The sequence below is a fragment of the Papilio machaon genome, chromosome 25, assembly GCF_912999745.1.
Source record: "Papilio machaon chromosome 25, ilPapMach1.1, whole genome shotgun sequence".
Lineage (NCBI taxonomy): Eukaryota > Metazoa > Arthropoda > Insecta > Lepidoptera > Papilionidae > Papilio > Papilio machaon.
The window spans coordinates 3,402,529-3,426,645 of NC_060010.1; the positions used below are offsets into that span (position 1 = coordinate 3,402,529).

Consider the following 24,117-nt stretch of genomic DNA (forward strand, 5'->3'; position numbering starts at 1 on the left):
AGGGACTGGATCTGGGAGAAGAGCCAAGGCCCACTTCGGGTCACTGCGTCACCTTAGTTAGTTAGTTATTGTTTAAATTGTTGATACAAACGTGACTATTTTTAATAATTCTGTGATTGTAGACTTTAAAATTGTTTAGATAGGTTTGTTATAATTTCTCATTTGTATTGAATTTGACTATAGGTGTCCACTGCCGGTACAGCTTTTCTCAAATATAATTAGAGGACTTGCTGACTACATATTTTTGTGAACCTCCGATTTAAGAAAATTAGTTAAAATAGAGAATTAAAATATGTATTTTTCGTTTTACGACTCTAGATTTAATAACTGCCCCAAAATGTGTTCATTAGTACTTATTAAAATTAGATGTTCATTTTTATGTCTCTTGATAATATTTATTTTCTCAAACATTTTAGAGATACAATTTCTTTACTAATTAGAGGATCTTCTTCAGACTCTAAAATTTGTCCAAATTCAAACCACTTTAAAAACGTAGAAAACTTCGCTCCAGAAAATTTACGTCAACATTTAATTTTCTACTAAATTTTGTTAATTTTATCAAGACTTCTTATTTTTACTTGCTGCTGCCAAATCTTTTTACTTACTATCTAAAACATGTTTATGAATTTATAATTCATAGCCAAAAATTAAAGGTTTTTTTATACAATGCTATGCATTTTAATGAAGTCATTTTAAATTCTTTATTCGCCCACTTAAGATAATCTTTGCTAATAAATTATATATTTTGACAGTCAGAACTTTATGCTATAAATAACATTGCATTTTGTATGAAATAAATTGCTCGATATTGTGTTTTAAGTTATTTATGTACTATTAAACTAGATTATATTCATCTTATATTTAAATAAAGTTGATTCAATTCGAATGTTTGAAAATCAACATCAGCGTATCAAAAGTTTTATTTCTTACAGTTGATAACAAATCCAAATTCTACTTATCTTAATTTGCATATAAAATGTATTTGTAGAATTATAAATTTTGTACATGTTGGTATATAAAGTACTAGAAGGTTTTAAACAGAAGCAAAATGTGTTAGGAAAATAGGGAGTTTTGTTGAAAGAAACTTAAAGTTGTAGAGCGAAGCGATCTTTGAACATAATACACTTAAAGATTGACCCAATGTAATCCGATAAATTTTAAACAAGAATTATTTATAAAGTACAAAAGAAAGTTAGAGTTTTAGAGTGTTAGTTGTGTTAGTATTAGAGTAAACTCTATCAAACTACAGGTTCTTTTACTATATGATAACTTTGTATTCCGACAGACATCAAATAAAAGCAAATATTATACTGGCAGAAAACATGCCGAAAACACTGAAATAAAAAAATCATCTTTCAAAGGTTATCATGGTCAAAAGACTAGTTCTAACCGGTTCATTAATAAAAATAACGAATCAAATACAAACATTACCCCAGAACCCCAAAGCACTGGCACTTAAACTAGTACACTTTGTCATCTCTTTGACAAAACAGTGGCTATAATTTGTGACAACACAAGTCTCATTGCAGTCGAAATACATAGTTATACATGTAAAGAGCATGTTGGAAGATTATCACCGGATTACGGAGGGTCATAAAACAAAAAGGGATCAGACACATTATCTCAATTCCGACGCCTTACTTGATGAAGGCTGCATTTTGTAACTTTCATCTGAAGCCATCAATGGTGCTGGTGTAAAGAGTCGCGATGGTGCAGTAGAGGGAGATGAGCAGGTTCACTGATAGAGCGCAGGGTGATGCTGTGTTCGCATTACCATGTTGCATAGCTGCTGGATGTTCTCCTGGAAACAATCAGAATTGTAGAAAAAATCCGTACCTTACAAATGGATCAGCTAAGAAAGTTTTAAAAACTTGTCTATAAAAACATTTGGAATTGGTATTCCGTGAGTAAACTGTGTTCTAAATGGCTTTAATTGATATAAAGTTGTTATCTGAAAAGACATAAAGTAACAATTTGTATTGTTGAAATGGATACACAAGAAATATATACGACAAATTAATCAGAAATAATATTTACCACAGTAGTACTTGAGTATTATAAATTAAATATTTAAAATTAAAAAAATAATCGAAGTTCCACTTACCGTTAATAACATGAACATTGACTGACGCCGCTTCAGCCATGGTGGGCACGCAGCTGTAATTGCCGCTGTCCCCAGGCGTTAACTTCTCTATAGTAAGCCGTGACGTCAGCTGCTCCGTCCATTCCGTCTTCAAACGAATCCGCGGCTCCATCGCGATCTCGTTTCCCTCAACCTCCTTATATTCTATTATGTTTGATCCTGGAATTTAAATGAATTAAAGCAATTTGTTTGGTTTATTGATCAGTTACTATAATTGGTTATCGTTTAATATTTTTGGATCATAGTCGAAGTTAGAAATAATAATAAATGTTTTTTTTTAAACATTTTATTATTTACTCATTATTTCTTTTAATGAAATTGAAATATGAATTTGATTTCGGTAGTGAAAATCCAAGGTAAGCTTCTATCGGATAACAATACGAGTATTTAACATGAACATGCTATTTTAAATAACCTACAATATGAACGTGCCTTAAGCCAAGTAGAAAGCTGTGTTAATTGCTATTGATTATTTGTTGTTCTTACCCTTATACCAAAATATAGTGCCAAGATCGTGAGGACCCTGGCTGAGTATGCACGTCAGAGATAGTGCACTGCCCGTTTTTACATACAAGTCCGCCGGACCGAGGATATGCGCCTTGGCCTCTGTTGATTATAAAACATTAAAACATGCTAGGGTTACTGTTTCCAATCAAGTATAGCATGGAGGTCCTCAAGATAGTGAAGCGTACATACTAAATTAGCGTGTACCATTATTCAATTTATCATTACATTAAGTGGGATCGTATTCAAACACTAGTTCGAACTAAAAAAAAAATCTGAATCTGGCATTCCGCCCTCCGGTTTCAATATCACGCAATATTATTAGAACGTACTAGTATTTTCAATTTAAATCCTTTGCTAAACTAAAAAAAATATATTAACATTGTTGTTCTCTCGTTGGTTTCTAGTTTGATTAAACAAGTTATTAACCTATAATATTCCAAGCAGATTATTTATATTACCATTGTTTTGTTATAATTAAAATAATAGGAATAAATTCTTGTTTTGGCTGTTAATTTTATCAAATACCCGTTTCATTACTTTTAAAAAGTAACCGTGAAAAAATATAAGCCAAGTTTCTTTTCAGCCAGTTCATAAATTTGTAAAATGAAACAGCTAAAGAAAATTACGACGAAGATTGCCTTGTTTTTCCCCGTCCTCATAAAGCGGTGTTTGTTTGGGTATTAAAATGAAGAAAAAAAAAACATGAAATACTTTCATTTAAGTTGTAAGGACGTATAATATAAGCGAGATAAAACGTAGATATTGTCTGAAGAAAACAAATTTTTGAACCGAGATTTAATCCCGCGAAAGAGGGCAACTTTTATCTCAGCCTTCATTTCGTATTGTCATTGAGCAATTTAATTTGTTTCCTGTTCGTTGAGTCTCTACCTTGGCCTTTTTTGTTTATTTTAATAACGATTTTATTAGGAAATTAAAAAAGTTTTTTTATCGTATTATCGTAAATTATAGAGAATACGGTATTTATTCTTACTGTCTTGACTATTTATTTTTAGAAAAAGATTCTTTCAATAACATGGGTGAAGTCTGTAAGTAACTTGTTACAGAAAAAATCAGTGACAAAGCTTAAGAAATATACAAATAAGATAAATGTACGTATAAACTCAAGCGAAGAAATATTGCAAGATTTATTTTAAGTATTTTTTTTTCGACCTATAATTTTTTCATTTTGATTGTAGAGAAAATTTTGATTGTCCTTTTACGTTTTAAATACAGAGCGTAGACAATGTTTCAATAACACAAGGGTAATTCCACAAATGTATCTTTAACAAAGACTTACCGACGACATTTAGCTGGAATGCGAGTGACATCTTAGGCTCTGTGTTCACTTGGCATTCGTAAATGCCCGCATCTCGTTCCTGAGGGAATTTGATTTGGAGCGTCCAGTTTTCTGATTTATCTGGTCTGATAACCTTTAACAATACAATATTGTCTGTACAATCGTTCATACAAGCTTTCTTTGCTATCGTTTTATTACTTGAAGTAGAGTTTTATAAATTTTGATTGTTATTTCAAGTATATGGTTTATTATAGCATTTACTGTTTTTGTAACATTTTTGCTTAAACAAAACAGTAGTTCAGAAGACATAAAAGTTATGAAGAAAATGCGAAATATATTTTTTTACTTACTTGAAATCTTTGATCTGATGTGTAAGTTAAAATACCAGCAGTGAGTATGTGAAGATCCCTTTTCCTTATCCAGGATACCTTAAAAAAAATAGTATTTTAAAATCTTTAAGTCAGTCAGTAATTGAACCTTTTTAATTCCTAGTCAGTCAGGTAATTCAATTCTGAGTCAGTTAGGTAATTAATCTCATATTTGTCAGATTTGCTCTTGGTAATTTGGGTAATTAATTTGAGTAATTTAAAATCGTTACCAAATTATTTATTTCTTAGTCAGTCAGTAATTAAACCTTTTTAATTCCTAGTCAATCAGGTAATAAATTCCCAGTCAGTCGAGGTAATTAATCTCATGTTTGTCAGATAAACTCTTGGCATTTTTGGGTAATTAATTTGAGTAATTTAAAAATCTTATGTTTTGGCAGATAAGCTCTTGGTAATTTGGGTAGTTAAATCCTTCGTCATTCTGGTAATTAAACGATTAGTTAATTGATTTTTTTTTCAGTCAACCTATTGTCATTCAGTTTATTAAATTCTTGTTCAGTCGGGGAATTTAACTATTCGTTAATTGGGTGGTTGTATTCAATACCATATTAAATGGTTGTCAATAAACTTACCGCTTTGTCTCCGAGCTGTTCGACTCTGCAATGTAAGAAGGCAGTTTGTCCGACTACAGTCGTCACATTCCGAGGCACGTTGTACTCGAAATATGGAAAAGATCCGACGCTATCTTCCCCGTAATGCGCAGTGCCTATAATACAAATATTTAATGAAATATCACAGAAAAAGTCATTCCAGCCATTAAAAATTATGATTTAGCAACATCTTGTATAAAAAAAAAAATATTAAATTTTATATTTATTTATGTATTTTTAAAATATAACTAATTTTATTCTACGTCTATTAAATCTTTTAAGACCATCTTAATGCCTAAAGTTGTCCCAAAATTTTAGTTGTTTTATATAACTTACTTCAACCGTATTCTGTTAGAAAACATAAATAAAATCATTAAAATGAATGTACAGAATAAAACAAAAGCATTTTAAATTCATAGTATGTGGGCAGACTTATCTGTTTTAGAAACCTTTTTGTCGCGTATGTCATTAAGCAAATCTAAAAGTAATTTAGCGTCTCGCATACGTGTCGTGATCTCATTAAAGGATAAGTATTTTTGGCATTCCGTCTGTTGCAGACTCCCAAATGGAATAGCAAATGACACAATTAAGGTAAACAAAGGCGGCTTGATTAAGAAATTATTCGGGTCTGCGTCAACATCTGAGCTCTAATGTGGGTACATAGCAGGTGAATATCCATAACTTCGAATACACGACCCCTTTTTACATGTTAAGATGGCAAAAACTTTGATCTATATGGGCCTAAACATTTTGCGTCAACGTTAAAAAAAGTTAGGAAAAGGAAATTTAACGAGGGTAGACGTACATTGGATTTCAAAACATTAGCAAAGTAAAGGTTGTATATGAAATGATTGATTTAGGAGCAACATTTTTGCCATAATTCAATAGTTGAAAATTTGTTTTACAAAAGTTTTCCTTAATTTTTTTTTTGGAAGTTTATTAGTAAAAAGTAAAAAAAATATATTTAAAAGTCTTAATACTCAGAAAATTCAAACAAAGTAAATAATATTCATATTTAAAACACGTAAACACGAATTAAATTCATACAGGAAAGCATTACTGCAATTTTAAGTATACAAGCATAATAACGGTGTGGACTTTCATTCGTTGCAGGGATTTAGCATAATCTAAGCCGGAGTCAAAGGAGTCGCTTTAAATTCTCGCAAGCCTGCTAAGGTTTTGCAGTGAACACTTTCATTTTAAAACTTTAAGCGGCTTAGTATGAGTATGTTAGGTCAAGTGGCGGCTACGTGTGAGGCTTCCTTCGTTAAGTTAGTTATATTAATAACGAGTACAGTAAATGTTGAGTTTAAAAATTTAATGTTGCATCACATCTTTTAGATAAAGACTTAAGGTGAGATTTCACTAGCGAGACAAATACTTAAATAGACGAGACGAACAATACTGTTTGTATTATTTTGTACAACGCAAGATCATTCAAATTCGTTTTGTCTTGTAATTGGAGTATAGTTATATTGTTTTTAATTATTAATTGTATTCTTAATAAAAACTTTTGGCAATTGCTAGAATACCGAGCAACTAATACGTCTTTGCATGTGCCAAAGTTAACAGACTAATTGGGCCTAAATCTATTTAACGGATAAACACATTACGTAGTAAATGTTTGTTTCGATGAACAAATATTTGGCATCGTTCTGATTTTAAGTTCTGAGCACTACTGGATTTAGTATTTATATCAATATGTTAGTATCGTCAAAAATTGTGAGTTAAATGGAAGATTTAGAAATTGTATTCAAATTTAAAATGATTTAGGAAAACATTATTAACTCTGTCTTTCGATATTACCTTCGTTACATACAATTCCAAATTGAAAACTTCAAAATTCTCAAAATGATATATATTATATATTTCTTTTCAGTTATATATGCAGAAACTTTAATATAAGTTAAAGATGCATATTCACTAGTGATCCGTAAGCTTAACTAATACATGTACTGCTACCAACTACTACTTAGTTTCGCTCTGTTTGAATTTCAATTTGAGGAACAATATGTTTTCTGTCAGTTTGCAGTGCCTAATCACAAACCCAAGATTTCTTTTTTAAGTCCATACAATGCTGAATTTTCCAGACAAATATCTGGATGTGTACTATGCTAATCAACTCCAATAGAACGCTACGTACATCTTCAATCTTGTATTATAGAGCAACGTACCTTGGCTCTCATTAAAAAATCCAAGCACCATGATGACAATCACGACGATGCCAATTTTGAGTCGATAACCCAAAAAGTAGGTCGTCGGCATTTCTGGTTTCCACATTACTTGTTTCAGCACCACTTATCCCCGCCTCATCCATTCGTTATACGCTTTTATATATATCCTTGACTGCTTATGATGCATTTGATACATGATCTGAAACAAAGAAAGAATCTATTAAAAATAATACTCAGTTAAGAAAATTACACTTCCTCAAAAGTTGTTTTCTCAAATTATCATTTTATGCTCTAAAATGAATACAAGAATACAAGTTTTTTGTGATTCCACTCTTGAAAGTCGATGAAAATGAAGTTTACAAAAGAGATTTGGTAAATAGTTAATAAATAAACATAAATGGCAAAGTCGTAGTACAAATGTCGAGACATTCTGTACAGTGAAGCTAAATATGAAAAATATCCAAGATTAAAAAATCCGGTACACGGCCGCACCATACATCAATCCGTATTTTTTATTTGCCCAACCAACCGTGACCGCAACAAAAGGGAATTCCCTTAGGAAGACATTAAAACTTGCACGCCCCGTCCGCTCGCTGATTCTAAAAGAAGCTTTAATGGCCCCGAGTAACTTCAACAACTTTCTTTGTAAGCGGTAAACTCGCTAATTGTAAAGTTTTTTGCGCATAAGCTTCCGAAGAATGAAAATTAAGGAATCTGGAAAATTAAAAATGTGCATCGTAAAATGGTTCACATTTTAATTAATTACTGCAAGTAACAAGACACAAAAATATCAAGTTTCTTAAATATGTTCAAGGTAAAATTATTCACCCATTCAATTTTGAGGTTGTAAAAAAAAATCTGTTCGCTAAAAACACGTTGGGTAATATTCTAACCTAAAATATGAACCGTGTGTCACGTTATTTTCATAAATCCTCTAAAACCGCCGAGACTTTTTTAACGAAATTTTAACAATTTGTAACACATGTTTGTTTTACAAATTTTGTAATTACATGTTTTGTAAAAAATAAGATTATAGATTTATCTCAGTTAAGTAATTATTAAGAGAAATAATGTTTTTCCTTTAACTTATTTCAAATTTCACTGTTATTCATAAATAACATTTTACGTTTTTGCTAAAAGTTACCAAGCATGAACAACGAAAAAGACTTCACTTAAGTCTTTCGTTGGGTATTTATTCATGGTGAGTAGAGTAAAGACAAAGGCTTTTTTTTACATCGACTGATGGACAAGGGATAAAAAATGTTTGTATAACGTAATGTATCCTTTGATGTGACGCGATTTTGATGTTCGCAATCCCTGAGTATGCATAATTCATATGAGAAATTATGCAATTTCTCCCACACAGGGAGCTGTTAAGCTTAGTCTGATGTGCCCATCAAAAAGCATGTTTAAACATCGAGAGGACACATAACTTCGTATTTTTATTGCTGACACGGACAAAGCATTTACTTTGAATAGATTAAAAAAAAAAGTAGGCCGATACTTCGAAATTCTAATGACTTCTTATCAAAATTGTTAGAAAAGTTAGAAGAAGACGGCGATTTGAGAAGCTTTTTATTTTTGAAGTTGTTTTAAAATATGATATTAAATAATCTTCTAAATTTTTTACTTTTGTGAATGGTATTTAAATTAGTCAACAAATGTGTTAAAATAATCAGATACATAAGACCTTATTTTGGTAAAATTTAATCCATCACGTACCAGCTCCATCGTCATCTGACGAGAGAAAAATTAAGCTGAGAAATCGTTTTTTAAACGTGCCAGACCCCATCAATCAAATATTTAGTAATTTTTCAACGTCTGCTTAAAATTGAAGTGACTTGTGTTCTTAAGTCTGTGGCGTTATGCAAATTGCTATTGTTTATGATGTAAAATATTCATCATCAATCAATTTTAATCATTATTTTCATCCTTATCATCGTTATTTTAAGGTTTTACTTCAGACTAGAGCAAAATTATCAAACTGTAAGTGATAAGTGGTAGGCATCAGATATAACAACATCTGTTTTTGTTTTTTTTGTTTTTTTATGTCATAAGGTGGCAAACGAGCAAACGGCCACCTGGATTCGCCACAATAGCAAGGCGACCGTTGCCCATAGACATCCGCAAATGCAGATGCGTTGTCTATCTTTAATCAACGGAGAAGAGGACGCACAGAAAGATGATATTTCTCCTTCCTATGCGTCTCCTCTTCCGCTAAATCCACTTCCCCTTCCAATCCCTTCCTAATAAGAAAAGGGCTGGAAGGGAAAGAGGACTAAAATTAGGCCTCCGGAACTACACTCATCAGACGAAACGCGGAATTGCTTCTTTTGCACGAATACTTCGATGGCTCCTATGTATAAGGGCAAAAGTAACAAATTTATGATTTATACTTTTTTGTGTTAAAAGCTACCTCTTAGTTCAATTAACAACATGCAAAAAACAAAATACACATTTACAGGTGTAAATGTTATTTTTTTGCTGAAGTAAAAGGCTTATGCGGCCTATTTTACTATTTGATTGAAACTTTGAGAGCCTCTCCTGTAAAGTTATCAATTTCCACATTGGCCCTTATCAGTATTTCGGCTCGACCGGTGAAATATACCATGACCACGAGGAAGACAGGCGTGAAGTGGAAGTCATTTCGCGTTTCTTATGAGTGTGCAGTAGGCCTAATGTTAATACCCCCTCTTCACCCTTTTCTTATAAGGAAAGGTTGGGAAGAGAAATGGATTTGATGGAGGACATGTTACTCGATTTCTACGTTAAAAAAATAAGCCATATTTTTTACATAATCTCATCTTTAACACGTTAAAGGACGGAAATATTGTTACAATAGATTAATTCAAGACCATATAATAATAATCAAGTACTAAAAGTTGTTTTTAAACTGAAATATTAGTGGAAATGATAGAATATCCTACAAATCTATATATATAAAAGAAAGTCGTGTTAGTTACACCATTAATAACTCAAGAACGGCTGAATCGATTTGACTGAAAAAAGGTGGGCAGGTAGCTTAGAACCAGGAAAAGGACATAGGATAATTTTTACCCCGTTTTCTATTTTTGATTCCGCGCGGACGGAGTCGCAGGTAAAAGCTAGTTTTTTATAAAAATCTGATGAAGGATTTAGATTTCTTAGATAAACAAAATATAAACATACAACTTTATCAAAAAGAGAATGAATAATATAGAATTATTGACAACATCAAAGATAATAAATTCTGTAGCTTCTTAAATGTAATATTGAAAAATGTATTTGTAATAATAAATTACATCATTAAAACTGTAGACAAATGGAATAAGATTTTAATGTAAACATAAATAAAATAGAAATGATTCGAATTCGACAAAAGTAATGTAGAAATTTGCTTTAATTTAACGGGACAAATGAAACACCAGTCCTCGTCATTTACTTTGCTGATTAACCCATTACGTTTATAATTCAACTCCCTCAGAGAGGGTAGTTATTAAACAAAATTTATACAGGCCTTTTTGTACTTGTTTGAACATTGTAAACTGTTTCATGAAATTTATCAATGTATTTAAATGTCCCAAATCTTTTGAAATAACAAATTCGTACATTTCAAAATTTACATAATTATAAATAAAAATAAAATTGACTTCTTTTATGATATATTTTTTTTAATGTAATAAAAGTAGGAGGTTCTCAATTCGTCTGTTATACACTTCTTCAGCTTTATTACTACGTGATTAGGACATTAACGTGGGCTTGTGATACTTACAGGGAAGATAATTACAGGGGTGACGATATGTTTTACATAAACCAAAGGTTGGACAACGCTGGTCTTGTATTATAGGGGTAGTTGATTTTTCACACGTCTTTAACCTTCTTCGCAGACATATTCTTTTCGTTTGTGTTTTGTTTATTTTTTGTAACATTATTAGAAAATTATGTTAACATTTTGTCTAAAGTTGTTTTTCATTAACAAATACAGAATGCATTTGAAAATAAAATTGCAACAATGTTTATTTGATAGCGGTCTTGAAAGCGAATTTCAGTTGCGCTCGGACAACGTAACAGAAGTAAGATCCATTGTACTTCTATTGTATTACAAAGATATTTTATTAAAAATGTTGTTTGTATTTCTAACCAGTGAACCAGTTCCACTGCCTTATAATACTTATATAACAAATATTTTATTGTATCTGTTTTTCAATTATAAGAGGGGGAACAATAGAATTATGAACCAAATTTTGAAAAAAAAAAAATTCAGTAAAGCACTGTAAGATTTATTTAAAATTACTTAACAACTGAGCAGTTTATGGACAGTGAGAACACAAACTCATATTTAAGAAGCTACAGAATTTATAACTAACAAACTAACTAGGGTGACGTAGTGACCCAAAGTGGGCCTTGGCCTCCGACAACGAAAGTCTCCACTTTCTACGATACCGCGCCGTTCCGACCCAGTCTCGGACCTGTAGGTCCCGAAACTGGTGGCAGAGCCCAACAGAATTTATAGTCAAATGAAAAAAAAAACTACTTACATTATAACAAATTCCAATACGTTCTTAATAAGCTTTTAGCGTTGTTTACATTTATTTTAACAACTAGATTTGAACCAAACATACATTGTTGGTTATATGAAAATATTATGCTCTATGTTTCATAATTTTAAAACGAAACAAATAATAAAAATGTATAATGTACGAGTACAGGTTCCGTAGCGCTGAATGTACTAAAACTTTAAAAGCTGATTTGCTAAGTGCTTTCCGATAAGCTTTCAGTTAACGATAGTTCAGTTAAAATTACGTTAAACCTATAGATCATTGAAATGAATTTCGTACAATGTTGTAAATTTAGTTAAAAATATAATGATATGACGAGAAAAAACTAACCAAACAAAAGTGTGTGTTTTAAGAGAACTTTTTGTTAGTGCGATTTACAGCCAAAAAACATGAACTTATAAATTAAAAAAAGGTTTTGGATGTAAAACGCTTGACTGAATTACGAGGGTAAACGAACCTACTTCATAAATTACAATAAGATTGAGTACACCTAAAACAAATTTAAATTTAGAATTGAAACCAAAGTTAAAGTCAAAAAAGGTCTTTTATAAAAATAAAAAAATAAAAACTAAATGAGGAGCGAATATAACCCACAAAGGATATTGGAATAAGAAGAAATACAAGTACCTACCGTCTTGATTGTTTGCATTTTGCTATTTCGAATAAAGACTCTTCCTGTATTTAACTTGAACCAGAATGTTATTTTTGTTATCTAGGATAGTTTATATTCAAAGATAAGATAAATTATTTATGATTAACAACTGGTGAAATCATTTAAGAAAATGCCCTCATTAATTATGTGTATTGATATTTAACCCATCGTCAAATAGCTAAGAGTTCAAGAAAAGTTACGCATCAGAGTCAATACGTACGCATTCACTCGTTAACAACAAATATCCGTTTAGACAACTTCTGCTCCATCCGGCACGTGGAACGATCTAATTTTGTATCAAATATTGTACATAAAAACGTATATTATTTGATATACTTATATAATTTATATTTTACATTTCATATGGATTTAATTTTTAAAACTGAACCATTGGTTAAATGTAGCTGATTCTAAACTGTAATTTTATAGATCAAAGCTTAGTTAGGATGTTATTAATTTTAAAACAAAGATATCTGACTGATCTGACCTTTATTACACTCAGGAGAATAACATCAATGGAATGATATTTCACAAAAACGCTTGACTGAATTACGAGGATTAACGAGATTACTTCATAAATTAAAATAAAATAAAAAACATCGTTTAAACATCAGTTAGGATATATAAGACATAGGTGGTTACAACTTAAATGAAATGTACCTAATACCATATTCATACAAATTTATTATACTTACCCACAAAAACAATTAATAAAAATTTATTGTCTGTATGTAATATTAGAAATCTCACGAAAATGATCAATATGCAATTCCTATCTTCCTATCTGTCCGCAAATCTGCATTTGTTACGGGTAATCTCCGAAACAGGTGAACCGTTTTTGACAGGACTGTGACGGAAAGATAGCTGATGCATGCTGGCATATTATAGGTAGGTTAGTGTGGAAGGTGTTGTGTAGAAGGAATTTATAAGCAAATCAAACAAAATGTAATCAAGTACTTTTTTATTTATGTCGCTTTGCAATGAATGCAGTTTACTTTTAGAATGAAATAGAATTCCTATACAAATTACTATTGTAAAATTACCATATTATCATATATTCTGCAGGTCATTCGCCGATCTAGTTGGCTCGCTTCCATTTTAGTTCCACTCAAAAATAAGGATGACAAGGCATATCGTAGAGACGGCTTAATGCTTTCTTATTATACTATATTTATAAGAGTTTCTTAGCTGTCCCTTTACTTTGAAAACCAATCTAATTTATTACCTTGATAGCATTTTATCCTTATTAAAGCTGTTGGCAGTGTCATGTAAAAATGTTGAAATTTATAATTATTGCCAAGGATTTATAGTTTTATAATTATAGTTGCTTATTGAATTTAAAGAAGAGCTTGGAATATTAGGTATAGCTCTTTAATTTAAATTACATCTAGTGTTACCCCAGTAGTTTGGTGAATCCTGTAAAAGGATTTCATGTCATAGCATCATGCCGTAATCTGTCACTCAAACTGTTATTATTAAAATCTTTTAAAATGAGTGCAGCACTGTAAGGTAGAGCAGTAGGACAGACCAGTACTGTTATTGTCTAAACTCACATACCTAGAATGAACAACATAGTTGGCCTGCTCTGTCTACTGTTCTGCCTCACTGTTTACCTTCGTGTAACAAGGGACACCAGTAAATCGGTTGCATAAATTTTCCAGTAATATACTTATTACTGGAAAATTTATGCAACAAATATTTAAAATTTATGCAATCCTACTGGATTGAATTAAAAATCTTCTTTTATTTTTTTCATCACAATTGTAATAGTCACTATAAAATGTCGCTTCTGTTGACCCAGACATGTCTACATTGCCAATTAGGTCTAGGCTATAATAACAGCCATCTTGAAAATTGCTTCAGAAACTTTATAAAATATCTAACCCTGTTGGCAGCGTCGTGGGTAATCCCATGAGTATAGTAAACGCTGTCTAAGAGAAAAGGCTGGGAAATGTAGAGAGTAATCTTTCCACTTCAACCATTACAGCCACAAAATATACACTACACAATGTTGATATAATAATAAAGTTTAAGTACTTGTTATTTTAAAAGTAACGTTAATCATAATATCAACTATCCGAACATAAAAAGAAGGTTCTAATTAAAAGAGTGCAGTGATTTTTTTACAACTTTTAATCGAATTAACTTCACTCTGTGCTTTCTTAAAACAAATACCGGAATGCTATTACATATACTACGGTTGATTTATTTTATGTTTATTACATAATATAATACATAAAAATAATAATGTGTAATTAATGAATCAATCTCTGAAGTATTTTTGTTGTTAACATACTATTTTTTTTAATCAAACTTGTCTAGACTTTGTGAAAACATTCATATTGTGTTGTATTTTTTTTGCTTTAAACATGTTTATTAGTAACTTTACTTGAAATTAATACATTTTTATTTTATTTATTTATTTAATCTAAAAATGATTGTAGATTTTAATCATTAAATACTGTAATGAATCGTGATTCTTTGAAATTTATAATCTCTTTTCACCACTGCATAATACGGACTTATTTATTTCGCTATTACAAGTACCTTGAAATCGGAACTTTCAACTCAATTTCTATGTATCATACAATTGTCAATCAAACGGTTTTAATGATCTGAAAACAGTTTGATCTTTCTCAATAAAAATATTGAAATGAAGTAAACGACGTCTGTAATATTGTTAATTTGTTGATTTTATAAACTAAGCGACCAGTGAGTACACTTAAACCCTGTGGGTTTTTGTACTGCCGACTCTAAATTGTTTATGTTTCTAAATTGTTTTTATACAATAAATTAAAAAAAAAGTATAAATCAGAGACAATCAGAACGAATCTCAACTGATGTAAATAAATTATTCAGGTAATACAGTTACGGTAAGAGTGGTTTTGTTAAATACTTTTGTCGGCGTATCTCTCAATGCCGTGTTTAAGTGCCAACAATAATTCACCTTCGCAATCATTAACTATACCCGAATACGGATAGTAGATAAATATCAATACCAAGCAAAACAAACACATTGAATTAATGATGTTTATTACATAGATGAGGTTAGAAATGAAATTAATAAATCACATAATGTAAGGTACATAATTTCTTTTATGTATTTGATTTTCGACATAAATGTACTTATCTTTTCCTATATGCATTTTTAAATCATAAAAATATAAAAGCTTTTATTAAAAAGGTTTCATATGACTTTTTGAACTTAATTTGACATAACTTAGATTTTGAATATTGGAACGTATTGGAACGTAGTTCCTTATCGCGCGTTGTGAAAGGGGGCTAGACGGAAAAAATTCTTACGAAAAGTTGTCCCGACACTTTTTGCTATAGTAAGTATGTTAACGACGAATGAGCGCTACTTCACCATGGCAACGACGTGACAATATATAACGAAAATTCATAGAAATAAAATGTACTTCTTGTGAAGACTTAGTTTTTTATTCATAGAATAAACATTGGTTCCTTCACTAATTAATCGAAAGGAACTTCGTTCCATCCGGGTGTCCCAACACACCTCTCAAGTTTTTTTTCATTTTGAAACACATTAACACGTTAACTGCGAGGCCATTTTGGCGGAACTTTCAGCCAGTGCGTTTGAGGCCTGTTCGTGGCAAAGTTGAACTTTTTTCCAGTGCTATTGAGGCCTCTCCTGCCTCACAAAATTATGTTTTCGAAAAACATTTTTAAAAAATCCAAATTGGACGATATTTGCTTGAAACTTCACTCTTATGAACTTAAATATGTGCATAATATGAATCTAGCTTCGCCTGGAGTTAGGACGTTTCGTTAATGAATAAAGTAAAATTAAAAATTTGTCATCGATTCTGCCTCAAATCGCACTGAAAGGAAGGTCAATTAATGCCTTGACTAGTGATGGGATTAAAAGAGAGTTGTAGTTACGATAAATGTTTATTGAGTATTAATCACAGAAAATGTTTTTCATTAAAACATGGTAAACAAAAAGATTTGTCACACTGGACACAAAAAGTCACAATTTTTTTAGTTTTTTTAGCAGGTTGCGTGCCATTCAATGTCAATCTTAATTTTTCGTAGCAACCTACGCAGCGCTTTCTTTGACCACCTCTTTGGAACAAATGATCAGCACATCTGCCGATAGGAAATCTTGGAATAAAATATATATTTTAGATCATCAGCAAAAACATTCAACGTTCTCTGTACATAAACGATGATCAGCACACAATGGTAAAAATTGCCACTATGGACTAAACTTCGAATGGAACTGTGACTTGCTTAAAATAACAGCGAAGAATAATCCACAACTGAGCACACATTTTAAGGCAACACCCATGTGCAAAACAAAATAATGATGATAATTGAGTATTGTTAGTGGTGAATGTGCGTGCGTGCGAATATTATATTAAGTATAAGACGTATTAATCGTGCTATTTAAGTAGAATAAGTTAATAGTAGCTTGGCTTTTAGTGTTGTGTTTCTGGCTCGTAAATACATTCTGTGTCCGATTTATGCACTTTTGGTTCATCATAACCACATGCCACCCCCTTAAAATTCAAAGTTGCAGTAATTTAGGTTTTGTATGGTATAAGTAAATTTTTTACCGAGGTCAACATAGTTTCTCATAACTCCAATAAACATTTTCAAATAAGTCAGATGAAGTACCATTATTGGTTTAAAACGTTAAGGATTTTAAAATAAAGTTCTACGCTTAATCTTTAATAAATCCTGCCAAAACGTCCTCGAAACTCGAAACGTTATCGAAACTTTCCACAACACTAAGCTAGGATGCGCGGCGCCCGCGCCGCCCGCGCTTCATGCAGTGCGGCCATGAGGCCTACAAATTTTGAGATAGATTTGACCTCAATCCGCACTAGGCGTAATTTATTTCTTTTTAGTGCGTTTGGGGCCTGTGGGACCTCATTTTTATCTAATTACGCTATTGGGCTAGATATCGCAAGATAAACATTTCTATATATTTGTCTCTGTCGTACTCATAGAAATACTGATCTAGTAGCCTCCCGCACAGAGCGAAACAACCCGATTTTGACTGCCGCACCAGCGAGAAGTCACGCTTTGGGCCTATCCTGCCTCAATCCGCAGTTAACGTGTTAAGGGTTCGAGTAGTAAACACAGTCGAAAATCTTACTAATATTATAAATGAATCTTTATGGATGGAAGGATGTATGGATGTTTGTTTGAAGATATCTCCGGAACGGCTTAACGGATCTTGATGAAATCTGGCACAGATGTAAAACATAATTTGGAACACATAGACTACTTATTAAGTTTTGTTTTAATTCCGCGTGGACAGAGTCGCGGGCGACAGCTAGTCTTATATATAAGTAACAGTCTTACCGTAGGTTTCTGAGACCAATATTTCCATTATCTTTGACAAAACAGAGATAGCTATATGTTTTAAACGGGTTTTAGTCTCGGAAACCCGCGGTAAAGATATGTTTAAAATCGATGGAGTAGTTTTTGAGCGTACACGGGATAGAATACTTTTTTCTTTGTAATATCGTACATTAAGTGTATTCTTTATAATAACGGGAATATATTTAAAAGGCACGAATATGTTTTATGGTGAAAGGGTTCTCTCGAAAGGAAATTGACACAGAGTACTCTAGGGAATGGCACCATTACCGTACGTCAATATTGGTAGGCGTTGTGATCAGTTGCTGTACGCGCCGTGCCACGCTAAATGTTTGTTATCTATTTGCAGGTTAAGTGATTAGTAAACAATATAATTCTTAATTCATATAAAAAATTTACTCTAATCGCAAGTTTTCATTTGCTATTTGACAGTCAGATAATAACGTATTGTATCAAATTCCCGCAGCGGAAACCAACGGTGATGTTGATAAAAATATTAAAAGCAATATAATTATGACAATCGAAGTCGACGAAACCTTCGTTACGTTTCAAATGACGTCACACTCTTTGAAATCGGTCAAGACATTCAGAGTATACAACATCACAATAAAACAGATATTCACATAGAAATACAAACAACAAACATAATTATTAGTTGCACAAAAAATGTGACTAAAGGAGAGACGCACCACATTTCAAATAAAAAATAATAATTATGAAAATCGGACAACCATGTGTGAAGTTACAAAATAATAAAAATACACACACATAGACCAATTAAACACCTCCTCTTTTTTAAAACGGTTAAAAACAAAGACAAGCATTCAAAGTTTTATATTCAAACAATGACACTATTAAAATTGTAACAATTCTCGAATTCCATGTCGGAGAAAAGTATTGATAAATGAAAACGGAATGGATGTGTACAACAAAAGAAACGCGAAATAATTAATCTTTCCCATTATACGTAATCTCATCGATTTTGCGTGCGTTCCGCTCTGATTGATATGTGTATTAAACATATTGGTTTCGTAATCACTACGTGATGTTTGTCCGTTTGTCCGTAAATATTTTGCATCCGTATATTTTTTCCGATTTCATTCACTCATTTGATAAGCAACGACTGAGCTATTGATGGATGTCTAATTATGTTTGTATGTCCTTTTAATTTTGACTATATCTTAAACCGTTAGTTTGCCTTTTTAGAAAAGAACTTATCCGATGTGATCCGATCTTTTCACAAACATGCCCAGCAATAGCAATCATGAGAAATGATTGAGGCTGTTGTAATTATGATTTAACGTGTGTTTCCACTTAAGAAATATACTTATAAAACAATTTTTATACCTCATTTGCTTTTAAAAAACAGAGATAGAAATATTGTGGTTGTTCTTGTTACAGAAGTCGAAACCCACGGTCTGAAACTTCAGTGGCATCTTCTAGAGCCTAAGTACAACTTTAAAAATAAACGAATTCGACTCAACTTCCATAATATGAAAACAACTGCAGTAAATTGAAAACAATTAGGTTTTTTAATAGAACTTTTTTGGTGGAGCATTAAAAGGAGATAAAGTTATCCAAGTTTGAAAACAGTAATGAGACTTAGTAAAGTTATCCAGTTACACAAGTTTGTGTTCAAGTTACAATGTACAGAATTAGGGAGTGCTTGCGTTTTGAGATATGGCAGGACAAAGACTTAGTGAGGATTAATGTTAAACAGGGGCTTGATAACAGGGGGTTGTAAACAGACTTTACAAAGTGTTGCATAGCTTTCTCATCCCCTATTATGATTTATATATAAACTTGTGATTTGAATTGTATGTTAGAAGTCGGCTTTGATTGTATGATCTCTTAGGCCCTTCGTACACAAGTACGAACACCTCATAATTTAGTTTGACTTACTAACCACCTTGTCAGATATCCTTATCTATCTATAAATTACAATGTTTAAAATAACAAAAGTAAAAAATAAGTCCAACCCAAGACAATTTCAAGTTTGAGATAATACGTACAAAATAAATGGCTAATGGTGCTTGTTGCCAAATGGAGCAACTTAGTTTGCAAGCAAAAATACGACAAATATAACTTAGTGATAAGAATGCAAAAAAAAAATGTATGTCGTATTTTAATGTAAAATTTAACATATAATTTTTAGTTTTTCTACATAAACTTAAAGCGCGAATACACTTTCGTCTTCAACTGCACACTCGAACTAAAAAACTAAAGGTGTGTAGCGGGCTTTAGCCTTACCTTGGAATTCTCATCTAGTGACACTTGTATAGTTACATATGTCATCCCCTTAATCTCTATGACAAAACGTAGACACAATGTCTTATTATACTTTTAATGAAAGGTAGGTGATGTGTGGTGGAGTAACTTAGGTTACATTTTTTTAAATTCTGCTCTGACAAAGGCACAGGCAACAGCTAATAAAATAAAAAAAATAATTTGTGATAAGGCAAATAAATGAGCAAATGTTATATTAATAGCTGTATGTTTGTTAATACCAATATAATTCAGGTAGCAGATAGTTGAATATAAAGGCTTATCTGATTTTGAAATAGGGTTCTTTCGTTTCGTATTATGCCCTGGTATAATTGTTTTGCTTTTATATATGGGCTCAGTCTATTTGGCTTATTATTTTTTTATGTTGCTTGTACATTCATTCGATAACATGCCCAAGCCCTAAAGAGAATTAATGAAAATGGTTTCTAATAATAACAAAACTAATCCGATGATGAAAGTGATGCTATTAAAACTTTAAGTTGTTACATCATGGAATGAATTTATAGTTTGCCGAAGGTACCTTCGCTATTAACTTGGGGTCCGATATGGGTACGAAATCCCTTTCCCATCATAATTGCTACAATTTATACGTATTATAGGGTAAAGGCGGGATAGATGCCCCACTTTTTGGAATATACTCCTAATTTAAAAAATATAAATTTTATATAAATAGTGTTTATTAATATAGCTACTTTAATTCTTTATCTTTTACTATGATTTGTCTTTTTCGGCCTATAAATGACAGATTTTGCAGATTTTAGCTTTTTGTGGACCTCGATTTTTGAGGATAGATGCCTTCCCGTATGGATAGTTGCCCCACCATGAAAATACTAACAAGGATAGATGCCTGCGGCGCGGGATACATGCCCTTCATACTGTAAAATTATAATATTTATAATATTTTATTTTTGTCTTTGTCTTTTTTTTATTTATAATGAAAAGCATCTTGCAGTTTTTAAAATCTTTTAATTGTCATCTTTACAATTTAATTCTAATTATGAGATCAAATAAAATTATCATAATAAATTTCTAATATCATTTGTTCAACAAAAACAGAAATTCTAAATTCTTATTATAACATACAAATTATTAAGTTTCAACACACATATTCATAAAAGCCTTTACTTAAAAAAATTTAAATACACAAAAAGATCATCTTGTAATTCTACTGAAATGATACTTAACCGGATAGAGCTTTTAGTTTTCCACATCTTGAGCAATAATTTCTGAAGAATGTACATGTTTCATGTAGCCAGTTTTGACACTCTACACATTGTATCCAGTCGGAATGAGACTTCGTATGTTTATAATTTTCAAAACATTCTGTGCAGTTATCTTTGTATTTTTAGGCTTATGCTGTTCATCTCTTTTAGTTCTCTTTACCGGCAAACCTTTAGTTTTCTTCCCCTTAATTTGTATTTTTGTCCAATTCCTCGAAAGCTGACTGTAATTGTTCTGTAGGCCAAGAACATACCTACTCGAGCTCGGACTCCTTCCTTTCTTTTGTATTTTCGTGACATAGTTCTGCTACAATCAGTAAAAAGTCTAAATATAAATATACATAAACACATATAAAATATAATAGAACATAAAAATATGTTCAAAGCGCATTCAGTACAACGTGGTGAATGGAGGGATAGATGCCCCTAGGGGCACCTATACCCCAGAAAATCGGGGCAACTATCCTTTTTGATAGGGATAGATGCCCAAGTAGTTTTTAAATAAATAAAAAACAAAAGAGCTACTATTTCCATCTAGATGCATACTTGATGAATCAGTATATTGATGTAATAAAAAATATAACGGAATTAATAACTACTTATAAAGATATACAACAGCAAATACTTACCTTTAAAACTTTGACGTGTTTGTTAAGTGCGCCGCAGACATAAATCCACAAATAAGCGAAATGCTTCTTCACCGCACCTCGGCCCATTGCTAAATAAGGTGCAGGGTACCTGCGGCTCTTAGTTATACTATTGATTTTTATTCGCGAGTTTGGGAAGTTAGGTTTTATGAAAATGAGGCATCTATCCCACTGAGGCATCTATCTCGCCTTTACCCTACTGATATGAAATTTTACTTTTTCTTTGTCTTTTTGAGTCTAAATTATAAAAGCATAAACCTTATAAATTAAAACTGTTTAATTGCAAAAATACAGTTAGACGCAGTTTACTTAAGGCGGTGTTTTATCCATTTGACGACGTTATATTATGGACGTCAACGCGGTTGTAAAAAGTGTGTTTTACCCTTAACGTTAATTTCAGAAGCCAATCACAATTTAATAATCATAATTTCTGGTAATGTCTAATATCAGCGAGCGATACAAGGATTGTCATAAGTTTAAACTTAGATGCTGCTTAAATGCTGACTTAAGTCAACCTAAATGTGGCTGCATTAAATCTTCCATTAGAAACTAATATTAGTCGTGCATATTTAATGAAAAAAATTTAGTTTAAGATATATAAAAATGTTATGAGAACAAGCAGAGCTGGGCATTAACTCGTTAATCCGTTAATCGTTAATTAACGAAGTTAACATTTTGCTTAACGGATTAACTTTTAAGTTAACTTCAAAAAGTGTTAACGCTTTTGTTAACTTCCGTTAAACTCAGCTTCCGTTAATAAAAGTCCGTTAATCGTTAAATTAGAAACTTGGAGACGTGCTGTCATTTTGTTTAAATTACGTGCCACGCCACGCTCGTAAGTTCAACTATGTTGGGCGACTGTCGGCGACTTGAATGGTGAACGAACGAGTTTATAATTGTTTAATATATGTGAAGTTTGCGTGCAACTGTGATGCATCAGAACGTCCGGGAAAGACGTGATCAACAGGACAAAATCAAAAGAAGGTTCGAAATATGTAGTATATTGCATTACGAGTATATAAAAACAAGAGTATGTAATAGCCCACATTCCGAACGCTCTTCGTCCCTGCAATACGTCACTTTTTAAGCAACTGTATTAAAACACTTTTTTACTCGTGCTTTTTCTTCAGCTTTTGCGTTCTCTTTCCCAACTGTCAAAATAATGTCTATTAAAAAGAAAAAACCAACCACGAAGTTTTTACAAAAAAAAAAAAAGAATCATTGAAGTTTTTATGATTCATGCAAAAATTTCTAAAAAGAAGCTCCTAATTTGTTACAATATCAGATTTGATGATTTGCTTCAATGAATTAGGTTAGGTTTCATTTTATTTCATCTCATTAAATTTCATTTTCTTTTCATATCAATAAAAATAATCTACTGAAGACTTGGCCGTTTGGGCATAGTTCCCTTTGCCTACCCAGAATGGGTGAAGAAAACAAAAAAATCTCTGTATTCTTTTACGGTTGGCGCCATTTTTCAAACATTTTAGTTGAGTTTATTGTGTTTTTATTCTATTAAATTGCTTCATTTTTTGCAACTATATTAAAAATAGTAGTTTAGTACACGTGCGGGACTGTCATTACAACTTGTTCCAACTGTCAACCCTCATCTTCGGCTGCGCCTCGGCTCGGGTCAGGCTTTCCGCACTCGTAATGAAATATACTATACTGCATTCATACTTGTCTCTAATACTAATGTGTTATAGAATGTACTATAGTATAGTACTATAGTCAAATTACTATTTTAAACAAGTGTCGCCACAATAAGTGTGAAATTAGTATGTATAATTTTGGTATGGTTAACTGTTAACGATTAACTTTAACTTGCGTTAAATTTTCGAGAATTTAACGCTTTAACGATTAACGAAGTTAATTTTTTAATTAACGAATTAACGATTAACGAAGTTAACTTTTCGATTAACTGTGCCCAGCTGTGAGAACAAGGTCATTTCATATAGTATACGAAATATAAAATGTCTGCAGAAATATGGCTGTTAATTTTGAATACAAAAGTAACAGATTTTTCATAGCTTAATCTTAAATTAAACGAGAAAACTTTTTGCTTTTCTCCTTGATTACTTTTACGCTGAAATAATTTTTGTAGAGAAAAATTTAAGACGAAGATTATTTAGATATTATGAAATGCCAAAAGTTATTTAGTAATTTACTTTATTCTATTAATGTTTTATTCAATTTTATTTATGTTTATTACTAAATAATGACACATCCACGGGATCACTCATTCGACACGATTACATTCTTTTACACGCAACTGACAAAAACTGACTTATAAGTCAGTGATGGGCTTATAAGATATTTCATCAG

At 31.6% G+C, this 24,117-nt stretch overlaps 1 protein-coding gene across 1 annotated transcript; it reads right to left on the bottom strand.

Annotated features, from left to right (window-relative positions):
• Positions 1-1,505: 1,505 nt before the first annotated feature.
• LOC106716329 (zwei Ig domain protein zig-8) lies at positions 1,506-7,282 on the bottom strand. The gene is made up of 7 exons (XM_014509836.2): positions 7,098-7,282; positions 4,906-5,039; positions 4,298-4,375; positions 3,948-4,080; positions 2,630-2,749; positions 2,105-2,302; positions 1,506-1,801 (listed from the first exon to the last, which is right to left on the bottom strand). Exons 1-7 carry the CDS (start codon positions 7,201-7,203, stop codon positions 1,668-1,670), a joined length of 903 nt encoding a protein of 300 aa, XP_014365322.2. The 5' UTR covers positions 7,204-7,282; the 3' UTR covers positions 1,506-1,667.
• Between the last annotated feature and the right edge of the window lie 16,835 nt (positions 7,283-24,117).

Bases quoted from the DNA above. Each gene is read 5' to 3' on its own strand.
- LOC106716329 (XM_014509836.2), bottom strand. From the start codon at position 7,203: ATGTGGAAACCAGAAATGCCGACGACCTACTTTTTGGGTTATCGACTC. The intron at 4,081-4,297 runs GTAAGTAAAAAA...GTATTGTTAAAG, and splicing joins CATCAGATCAAAGATTTCAA to GTTATCAGACCAGATAAATC. The intron at 2,750-3,947 runs GTAAGTCTTTGT...TATAATCAACAG, and splicing joins ATTCCAGCTAAATGTCGTCG to AGGCCAAGGCGCATATCCTC.